The sequence below is a fragment of the Camellia sinensis genome, chromosome 8 (genome assembly GCF_055761805.1).
Source record: "Camellia sinensis isolate YWXY chromosome 8, ASM5576180v1, whole genome shotgun sequence".
In the NCBI taxonomy this organism is placed as follows: Eukaryota; Viridiplantae; Streptophyta; class Magnoliopsida; order Ericales; family Theaceae; genus Camellia; species Camellia sinensis.
Window position 1 is genome coordinate 128,368,928 of NC_138968.1, and position 12,157 is coordinate 128,381,084.

Consider the following 12,157-nt stretch of genomic DNA (forward strand, 5'->3'; position numbering starts at 1 on the left):
CATGCTATGGTAGGTTTAATGCAATGAAGTCATTTATATAGATATTTCCAAAATATGGGAAGGATATATCGGGAGTGGCTGGTGATATGGATTAATACTACTATGGACAGTTTCGATAGTTTCTCCGAATGTGCATTTAGAGTTCTAATTTGAAATAGTTACATGGTCAAAAATTAAGAATTGAATTTTTTATTTTGGATAAAAAAAACTTCTGTTTTTTGGTGACATGAGATTTGGACCAATCCATATTATACCTCTGAAGGGTACTGAATTGGTTGGTTAAACTTCTAATTAAACCAGTTTTTCTAAGAATACATGTTTTGGGATATACTGGATTATTATTTATAATCTGGTATCGACTATAGTTGTGCTATTCAGCCCCCTTTTTTTTTGTTTCCTTAAGGTGAATTTCAGGGAGAGGACTCTCTCCGGAAGAATTTAGTGCTGGCCAAGGTAGGGGTTAGGAAGATGGAGAAGGATGAGTTTGAGGAATTGGCTGCTCTAAAGTATCAGTTGTTTCCTCTAGTCATGTGAAACATTTAAAATAAAACAATTACGTTCTTAGACAATGAGAGAACAAAGAGTCATTGTTTTGATTAGAAATCGAGGATAGGTGAGAGGGTTACAAAGGATTAAAGTGGGATGTCTTTCAAGTTGGCTCAAGTACAAGGTAGATCCTCTGCAAGACTGCAAGTTGGTTGTAATATCAATCCAGAGGTGAGCAATAATACTCATAGAGGCTGAGCTAGGAAAGTGGAATTATTTATAACAAGTCTCAGAAGGACAGGCATTGATTTGAAGCCTTTCTATCCATCTCTGATACTTCCATGGCATCTATTTGGGCTTGTAGTTTCATGAAAATAAGTATATTAATGTATGTAAATGACTTAACGAGAGGCCTCTTGGAAATTGTGACACTGAACTAGTAAGTGTCAAGAACATGAAGTGTTTATACAAAATATAAAGCATGTTTAACTGGAAACTTTCTATTTCAGCAGAACCTAGGTACGTTAACAGGCTTAGAAAGTGATCCCTGGAAATAAAGTTTACCAAAGTGTTGGAGGTAGTCAAAGAACTTCCAGAAGCCGCCAAGATGCTGCCCTATGATTTTGCACTACGGATTAAATAGAAAATGGATTTATCATCCATATTTTTCTCTTGACGGCGGGAAACTTCATCAAATTGACCCGGTGAATTATTGGAGTTGCAAACTTACAATACAATGTGGATATTGAATGTGTCCTCTTTTTCATCCATTCTTGTTGTGTCATCTTCTAGCCATGGGGATATTGATTTTTTTTTATCAGCAACAGAAAAGATAAATTTTATTAAGGCTCATGGCCAACAAGAAGAGAGGATAAGGCATCCTCAACAAGGAAAAAGAAAAAAAGACAATCAAAAAGACAACCAAACCAAAAGGCAACCAACTACAAACTATACAAAACAAACCGACACCCAATCTGAAGCAATCAAAAAAAAAAAAGGGATCCCTTGGAACACAGGACTCGCTGAGGCCCAAAAAGACGCCAAGTATCTCACTCTATCCCATAAATAATCTATATCCCTAGTTCCTCCTTCGAAGATACGCCCATTCCTTTCCAACCAAATGACCCAGGAGATTGCAAAGACTACAAACTCCAAAGAACTTTAGCCCTCTTCGACCTTCCAAAAGCTTGAAAATCAAATAATAGCATTTGAGCAACTCCCTTAGGAGCCACCCACTGTACATTGCCCAAACCAAACACCCTATTACACAAAAACCCTACCACCGAACAATGAAAAAAAAGATGATCTAAAGATTCTCAACTTTTGCAACACGTTATACACCATTGAAGATTAAGATACCATGAAGGTCTCCTCTTTTGCAATGAATCATTTGTCAAAGTGCTCCCATGGACCAAGATCCACATGAACACTTTCACCTTAAGAGGAGCACATGCCTTCCAAATCTTTTTGTGAAACAAAAATTGAGGTACATGCAGAATATCAATGATTTTGTCCGGAAAGGATTTACAAGTAAAAGAGCCTGACGAATGAATATTCCAAAACCACCGATCCTCCAAATTTGGAGATAAAGAAACATTTTCATGCCTTGACAATAAAGATATCAACTCGGAAGCTTCCCTATCATGAAGGTTTCGGAAAAAATTAAAATTCCACGAACAAGGAGACAATGAAGAAACAACCACGGACGCAACAGAACAATTATGAGACTGAGAAACTCTATACAGAAGTAGATAGGACTTAGCAAATGAGAAAGAACCCACCCAAACATCCTCCCAAAATCTTACTGTGTCCCCCTTACCCACCCTCACAGAAATGAATTAGGACCAAATTGGATAAATATGGGAAATGGACTTCCACGGAGCACGCCCATTACCCCTGGAAACCACTTGAGAGTCCCTACCATTAACATGCAACTCATATTTACTTTTGATAACTGCATGCCATAATGAACCACACTCAATTGGAATCTCCATAACCACTTGCCTAACAAAGCCATGTTTTTAGCCACTAAGTTACCAACTGCCAAACCCCTCTTCTCCTTTGGTAATGACACCGTTTCCCAATTCACCAAATGATCCTTCATCCTTCCCTTCCCACAGAAAATCTCTCATTAGCTTTTCTATGGATTTTGCTACCTTGACTGGAATCTTGAACAAAGACATGAAATAAATAGGAATCCCACTTAGCACTGTCTTAACGAAAGTGTACATACCCCACCGGACAATAAGGCCCTACTCCACCCTTCTAACCTCTTTACTTATCCTTTTCACCACTGGATTCCAAAACATTTCACCTCTTGGGTTACCTCCCAGTGGGAGGCCTAAATACTTCATAGGAAATGTCTCAATCCCGCAACCAAGTAAATCGGCCACACTCTGAATTAGTCTTGAATCAGTATTAATACCTGCTACCGTACTCTTTTCTAAATTAACCTTAAGACCTGAAATTGTCCCAAAAAGCCTTACCACTGGAAAAAGGTTTGCCATTTGGCACTCGTCCCCCGTAGAGAAGAAAATAGTGTCATCCGTAAATTGCAGATGCAACACACTAATCCTATCTCTATCGACTTGTAAGCCTTCAAACAGGCCTACCTCTTTAGCTCTGTCAACCATCCTACCTAACACATCCACTACCAAAATGAATAGGAAAGGAGATAAAGGGTCTCTCTGTCTCAACCCTCGCGAGGCCTTAAAACACTTCCCTGGTTTACCATTAACTATCACCGACATATTACAAGACACCAGACAACCCCTAATCCAAGATCTTTATCCCGCACCGTACCTTTTCTTGTTCATCACAAAATTCAAAAATCACCAATTTACATGATCATACGCTTTTTCAAAATCTGCCTTAAACACAATGCCTACCTTTCCTGACTTCCGACACTCCTCTACCACCTCGTTTGCCACCAGAACCACATTTAGAATCTGTCTACCTTGCGCAAAAGCCCCCTGTGTCAGAGAGATTGTATTCCCTAAAGAACATCTCAACTTTTTGACAATTCCTTACCCAAAATCTTGTAGAGTGATGTAATCAAACTAATAGGTCTAAACAGTGTTTTTAAAGGCTCAAGGCGCACTAAGGCGCTGAAAGTCTCTCAGGGCCTAGGCGCAAGGTGAGGTGCGGGCTTTATTGAAGTAAGGCGCACAGCCTTAGTAAAAAATAGAAAAATTAACATAGACTAATCATTCATAGTACTAAGACAATTTTTTTAAAAATAAAAAGTAATCAAGATTCAAGACAAAATATAGAATAATTCTCAAAGCCATGAAAGTGCATATTACATAACATTTCAAACATCCAAAAACATAAACATAAACACTAAACATCCAAAACATAAATATCCAACAAATACTAATATATGTCTTAACACTTAAAAACATCAACATCAAAAGAAAGGGTAGGTTAGGTCAGTCAGTCAATCATCATCCTCAACATGAATGGCAAGCAAACTATCATCTTCTTCTCTATCAGTTGATTTGTATCCCTCAACATCTTCCTCCTCTGTGTCATCTGAGCCCGCTTCCTCTTCATCTATTAATTAAAGTGGAGTTAATCTTGATGATTTAGCTATCCTCGGTTGTTCCTTTGAGTGTGAACTTGTTGCTGTACTTGCATGGCTACTTTCTTCTACTCCAGAGGCTCTAGCAACAGTGACCCACGTCAAGCCATCATCATCATCAAACACAGGCACATTATCTTCATCTGATTCTCCATCCATCCTCCCAAGCAACCACTCATTGCTTTCATCAATATTTTGCAAAGATATGGGATCAAGAGTGTTGCGCATGTCATACCTAAATCTCAATGTTCTATTGTATTTGACACACTAAATCATTGAGACGTTGTTGTTCCAATCTATTGCTTTTCTTGCTATGAAGCTGCAAGTATTAAAAAGATATTAAATTCTATATAATGAGAATAAAAAATATTTGAATTGAACAAAAAATTAGTTAGAATGTTAAATACTCTCACATGTTTGAATACACTCCAATTTCGTTCACAACCCGATGAACTACATGTTATGCTAAGGACTTTTATGGCAAAAGTTTGCAAGTTTGGAGTATAAGAACCATATGATGCCCACCAATCAGCTACGATAATCCACTAGTTAGAAATAACTGTTACCAAGTATTGAGTTTTGCTAAAAGTATTACTAAAAATAAACTCTACGAGTCTATAATATATTACCTGGTGCTCTTGTATTTCTTTGCCTAATCGCAACAGACTTGTCAAAAAGACTCTTAGCCTTCATATAAATACTCATCTCATTAGTGATCAAATCTTGAACAGTGACATCCGGGACCAAACTTTGCATGCATTCATAAAACCCATTCATCACTTCATGATCTCTTTGCACCTCTAACGCTTTTGGGTAAAAGAATTCTGGGTTAAGAAAATGCGCAGCTGCATGTAAAGGCCGATGCAATTGGACATCCTATCTTTTGTCGATGATTTCGAAGATTTCATTATACTTCTCTTCTTTATGATCAAATGAACTTGCAATGCATTCTTTTGCTCTATCCATTGTCTCATAAATGTATCCCATGGGAGGTTTCTTCTCGGTATCAACCAATCTAAGCACTTTGACAAGAGGACCCGAGACCTTAAGGGCAAACACAACAGTATTTCAAAATGAAGGCATCAACAAAGTTTGTGCCATTCTTTTACCTTGTGGCTCTTTTGCCCATTTGCTTGAGGTCCAATCTTCTGAGGTCACCATCTTTCTCAAATTGTTTTTTTGTTGATGCATTCTAGACAAAGTCAAAAAGGCGGTTGCAAATCTAGTTTTTGCAGGCTTGATCAAATTCTTCAAATTTGTATAGCGCCTCATCATGTTTAGCAACGTAGGCCGATTGTAAATGTAGCCATGTACTACAATACCCCTTTCAAATGTCTTTTTCAGTCTAGGTATCTTGAAAATGTCTTCTAACATCAAGTCCAAACAATAAGCAGCACATGGTGTCCAATAAAAGTGTTCATACTTAGCTTCCAAAAACCTCCCTATAATGTAACAATAACGAAGAATTATTATTTTCAAGTTTTTAAATTTTAAATACAAAACAAACTATGAGTAAACAATATTGATGTAAGGAATGAGGAAATATTCTTACCCGCCAACACATTAGCTGCAGCACTATCAGTGATAACTTGCACCACATTCTCTTTTCCAACTTTCTCCACAAATTTGTCTAGTAATTCAAATAGCTTTTGTCAATCCTTTGAATATCTAGAAGCATCAACCGACTCAACAAACATGGTTCCTCTTGGACAATTAACTAAAAAGTTAATCAATGTCCTTCCTCTCTTATCAATCCAACTATCAGCCATTATGGAACACCCGTATTTTGCACAATCCTCTTTATGATACTTCATCAAATCTTCGGTATGTTTCACTTCTTTTTTGAGTTGGGTAACCCGTACTTCATGGTAAGTCGGTGGCTTCATACCAAGACCATATTGGCCAATGGCTTCAATCCAAAACTCTCATAATTTACTGCATTAAAAGGGATACAGGCATCATACATCCACCTTGCAAATCTTTGCAGTGCCCGAGCTCTCATTTATTTTTTGTAAGGGTCATTTGCATCAATTTTGGTTTGTTTCTCTTTTGCTTGGTCTCTTCGATTTTTTACCACTGATTCAGGATTGGGTGTGAAGTAAACATCTATAGGCCCTTTTCTCTTTGGCATTTTTGATTTGGATTTGGATTTGGATGAACCTTGGCTACTACTTGTCAACTTGCGGTGTTGATTGACATTGATCTTAACGACATCATCATCTTCATCTTCATCTTCATCTTCCATGTCCATGTCATCGAAATCAGGCAACATGTTCATTTCTTCTTTTTGTCTCTTTTTTTTTTTTGACATGAACTCTCTAATCTCTTCTCTTACATGAGAAGGACACTTCGGGCAAGCAGTGACATTCCTATAACCTCCCGCAATGTGATAAACACCTCCATTTGATACTTTACCACAAAAATTACACTCGAACTTGTTTAAATTATTTTCCTCTACCAAATGGGCATATTGTCACGCCGGATCTTTTCTATTACTTTCCGATGATGTCATTTTCTACACAACAAATTTAATAAATGGAAAATAATTTCATTGTAATGTAAGTGTGATTAATTGTGTAATGTAATGGAAAATTAATTAATACAATGTAATGCAATTGTGTAATGCATAGTGTATTAATTAATTGTGTAATATATTGGAAAATTAATTAATATAATGAAGACTGATCAGAGCAGATGTGTAATTACAATAAAGACTAATACAATTAATTAATTAATACAATGAAGACTAATACAATTAATTACTTAATTGTGTAATGTAATGAAAAATTAAAATTAATTAATGTAATGTAATGGAAAATTAATTAATTAATACAATGGAAAATTAATGGAAAATATTTATTTTGTATTTATAATGGAAAATATTTAATTAATTAATTTTGTATTTAATTAATGGAAAATTAATTAATATAATGAAGATTGATCAGAGCAGATGTGTAATTACAATGAAGACTAATACAATTAATTAATTAATACAATGAAGACTAATACAATTAATTAATTAATTGTGTAATGTAATGGAAAATTAAAATTAATTAATGTAATGTAATGGAAAATTAATTAATTAATACAATGGAAGACTTCCTTATTAGCCAATCTATAGCTCTTAAGGCTTTTTTCAGTTCTATCATTCTGCTACTTTTTAAAGCACTCTTTTTTTGCCTTAACTACCGCTTGAAGTGGAGATTTTAATCAAGTAAAGTGCATCAAAAGTGAGGATTCTAAGGTATTGGTGAAGGATGATGAGATTAAGGAAAGATAGAAGAATTATTTTGAGAAACTGTTAAATGAGGAACATGGAAGTACGACAATAGGGGAAGAAATAACCAGTAATACGATAAACCAAGACTATAGATTCTATCGCAGGATTAGGAACTTTGAAGTGGAGATTGCGCTTAAGAAGATGAAATCAAATAAGGCTTTAGGACTCGATGATATCCCTATTGAAGCTTAGAAGTGTTTGGGTAAAAGGGAGTTGCTTGGTTGACTAGGTTGTTTAGCAAAATTTTGTTGACTAGGAACATGCCAGATAAGTGGAGGAAGAGTATTTTAGTGCCAATCTATAAGAATAAAGGTGATGTCCAGAATTGTAACAACTATAGAGGAATCAAGCTAATGTGTCATATAATGAAAGTGTGGGAGAGGGTGATGGAACGCCGATTGCGAGACATAACAGAGGTGTCAGAGAATCAATTTGGGTTTATGCCTGATAGGTCAACAATGGAAGCGATCTATTTTTTGAAGAGAGTAATAGAAAAGTATAAAGAAAAGAAAAGAGACATTCATATGGTATTTATTGATCTTGAGAAAGCATATGATAGAGTACCCCGAGATATAATATGGTGGGTGTTAGAGAAAGAAAGGGGTGACAAAAGGCTACATTGACGTGATTAGGGACATGTATGAAGGGGTGGTGACCATTATTAGATCGCCAGTTGGAGAGATAAATAAATTTCCTATCACTGTAGGGTTACACCAAGGATCTACTTTAAGTCCTTATCTTTTTGCTTTAGTTATGGACGAGTTGACGATAAATATTCAGGATGACGTGCCATGGTGTATGCTTTTTGCAGACGATATTGTGTTATTGGATGAGACTAGAGGAGTTAACACAAAATTGGAGATTTTGAGAAAAATTCTTGAATCTAAAGGATTCCGGATAAGCAGAACTAAGACAGAGTATATGGAGTGTAAATTTAGTAACAATAACAATGAAAGTAGAGGAGAAGTGAAGATTGAGAACCAAGAACTGCCTAAGAGTGAACATTTTCGTTATTTAGGGTCGATTATCACAACAGCGGGAGAGATTGATGTAGATGTGGCCCATAGGATTAAGGCGGGATGGTGTAAGTGGAAAAGTGCGTCTAGGGTATTGTGCGATAAACGAATACCCACTAGACTAAAAGGTAAGTTTTATAGAACGGCTATTAGACCAGCTATGTTGTATGGGACGGAGTGTTGGGCAACCAAGAAACAACATGTAGATAAGATGAGTGTGGCTGAGATGAGGATGCTAAGGTGGATGTGTGGTAAGACTAGACAAGACAGGATTAGGAATGAGTGTATTCGGGAATGGGTAGGAGTAGCACCGATAGAAGATAAGTTGAGAGAAAATCGTTTGAGATGGTTTGGTCATATTCAACAGAGACCAACAGAGGCAGTAGTGAAGAGATGCAATGCTGTAACGGTAGATGGAAGTGTTAGGGGACGGGATAGGCTTAGATTAACGTTGACTAGCGTTATAAATAGAGATATGAATCTACTTAATTTGACTAATGAAATGGTCTTTGATAGGGTCGCGTGGAGAAGAATGATTCATGTAGCCGACCCCATTTGATGGGACTTAAGGCTTGGTTTGGTTTGGTATTTATTTTTTTGTATTTATTTAAAAAAATATTTATTTTGGTAAAATATTTAATTGACAAAGGCATAAATATTTTGTATTTATTTTTTTTGTTTTAACAGAGACTCAAAAAGGCATAAATAATTGAGCAAAAAAAAAAAAAAGGGCAAAGCAAGTCGAAGGAGGAGACGACACAGTCCAAGTCGAAGAAGAGAAAAGAAGAAGGAGAGAAGAAGAAGGAGAAAAATAAAAATAAAATGAAGACAACACAGTGACGATCGAAGTCGAAGGAGGGCGAAAGGGAGACGATCGAAGTCGAAGAAGGCAAAAGGGGAGAGAGAGAGAGTGTAGCGCACCTGGAAGTTGAAGTCGAAATCGAAGTCGAAGAAGGAACCCAGTCCAAGTCGAAGTCGAATCGAAGTCGAGAGATGGAGAGCCGAAGAGACGACACAGATTTAGGGCTTCGTTTCAATCATATGGGGTTTGAAGTGTATATAAGTTGTAATCCTCTGTGGTTAGAGTCATTCTGAACACACACCACAGCCGTTAGATCAAAGATTAGGGCGTAAACATTAGTCGCGCCTAGGCGCGAGCCTTGCGCCTCTCTCGCTTGCTTCCAGTCGTACCTAAGGCGCGCGACTTCTTCAACGCGCCTCGCCTGGGAGCAGTTCAGGCGCACAGGTTGAGCCTTGCTTCGCCTTGCGCCTAGGCACGCTTTTGACAACACTGGGTCTAAATTCTCCCATTCTAATGGCTCCATCCCTCTTAGGAATCAAACAGATAAATGTGGCATTTGTACATAAATTAACCACCCCTGTCTCGTAAAATTCCATGAAATCTCTTACCAAATCCCCTTTCACCACCTCCCAGCAAACTTGAAAAACAGCCATGAAAAACCCGTCTGGACCCGGAGCCTTGTCCCTTTCACACTCAAAAACTGCTTCCCTAATCTCGTTTTCCTCAAAAGGTCACTCTAACCACGTCGCACTTTTCTGATCAATAGGCTGCCACTCAAGCCCATCTATCCCAGGCCTGACAATATCATTCGTCGAAAACAAATTAGAATAAAAATAAAAAATCCCCTGAACTATTTGCTCCTCTCTATCCACCACTACACCTGGCCTTACTTCCAATCGCTTAATGAACTTTTTCTTCCTTTTCCCATCCACAATTCTATGAAAAAATTTTGAACTAACATCCCTTTCCTTTAGCCATTTCACCTTTGCTTTTTGTGCTCAAAAAATATGCTCCCTAAGAGTCAACTCTTCCAATTTCAAACCTAACTCCCTCCTCTCTCCCCTTAATGCCTCAATCTCACTCCCTTGCATCTCCAAAGTATCTATCTCCTTAATCCTTCGCAAAACCAGACATTTAGTTGATTCTAAGTTCCCGAAAACCTCCCTATTCCACTGTTTCACATTCTCTTTAGTCACCTTCAACTTTCTCATGAATATATAACCCTCCCACCCTTGACATGTAGCAATATTCCACCACTCCTCAAAGGCCTCTTTAAATGAATGATGTTCCAACCACATATTCTCAAATCTAAATGGAGCCGGACCCCACCTAAAAGGACAACTCTCAAGCATCACTGGACAATGATCAAATACCAATCTTGGTAATGCCTCCTGCCTGACATTGGGAAAAACCCCCTCCTACCCCAACGAAAATAAAAATATATCCAGTCGACAACATACCCGCCTTTCTCTTAAATTAGACCATGTGAATCTGGCATTAAATAGAGGAGGGTCAACCAACTTGCATCCTCTAATAAAACCATCAGAATCTCTCATACTCCTATGAATTCTATTCCCATTAAGCTTTTTTGAAACCTTCCTAACCACATTGAAATCCCCCCCCCCCCCCCCAAACACCAATTAGGAGAACATAACCCAAATAAACCATATAACTCTTCCCACCAATCCTTTCTCCTAGAAGGGCAATTTGGACCATATACCCCCGACAACCACCACTCATTGAGATCTAGATTCCTAAACCTAATTGATAGGGAAAACTCACCAACTATTGATTCACACTCTGACACAACCCTCTCATCCCAAATACTTAAAATGCCTCATGACCTCCCCACTGATGATATAAATGCCCACCTTTTATGCCTAACTCCCCAAATACTTTTAATAAAAGTCCTATCACAAACCTCTACTTTTGTTTCTTGAAAAATGACAATGTCAGGTTGATGTTTCCTCAAAAAACCCCTAATGATCCCCCTCATCTTCCGGGATCCCAAACCCCTCACGTTCCAGCTAACAATCTCCATTGATAATCATTGTCACCCCTAACCTCCACATGCCTTCTATCGTAATTAATTGTACTCACCAAATTCCTTAACTCCCTGGCCCCCTTTCTAACCGAAACCCCTCCTCGTCACTCTCCCCCCTAGTGACACTATTATCCAATCCACTAACATCACTCCTCCCATTTAAACTTACTAGGGACAGCCCCATAACTTGAAGCAAATGCTTGAAATAGGGTATTTCATTTTCCTCAATTGGACATGACGCATACTTGCTTAACTCCATCAACCAGCGTTCCGTCCCTGCCTCACTATCCCTCAAACTAATAAAAACACAGCCTCTGCTGTGCAAATGCTTAACAGAAGCTCCCTCTTGAGCATCATTTACTTGGCCTACATTTATATTTGCATTATAGGACACAGGGTTAATGGTAGAAACATCCCTCATGGCTCCCGAGATATCTGGAATGACTCCTTTATCAGCCATTCCCCTGACAGAACACTTAAGACCAAGACACTGAGAAACCCCTCTCCCATCCCCAAGAGAAAAAGAATTTGGAATAACAATGTGACCCCTCTGTGATGACGGTTTTGTAGAGCCATGATTAACAGAGTCACCGACATGATCCATTGTTTCGGAGACCCCCTCACTTTCGTCCTCCTTGACAGTGCCCTTCTCAGTAAGAAGATTAATAAGCTCAAGGTCAGACTCTTCTTGATCATCACCTTCACAGCCTAAACCGGAGTCGTACTCTAAACTCTCATCAAACCCAGACCCATAAATATTCAGGGCTTGCAACACTTCGGTAGGTTCGAAACACCCTTCATCCACCTTACGACTCAACAATTCAGCATCATTCTCTTCTTCGATCCTTTCATCGACCCATTCATCCGCTTTCGCCGCTAATCTCTGCTCTCTTTCAACAGAGTCGTCCACCCTATCAGCTAAGCCAAGCTGAATCTCATCCTGCAT

General features: G+C 38.1%; 1 protein-coding gene across 1 annotated transcript; it reads right to left on the minus strand.

Annotated features, from left to right (window-relative positions):
• Positions 1 to 3,797: 3,797 nt before the first annotated feature.
• On the minus strand, positions 3,798 to 12,157 carry LOC114260400 (uncharacterized). The gene is made up of 2 exons (XM_082883433.1): positions 4,699 to 12,157; positions 3,798 to 4,601 (listed from the first exon to the last, which is right to left on the minus strand). Exon 1 carries the CDS (start codon positions 12,155 to 12,157, stop codon positions 11,276 to 11,278), a length of 882 nt encoding a protein of 293 aa, XP_082739559.1. The 3' UTR covers positions 3,798 to 4,601; positions 4,699 to 11,275.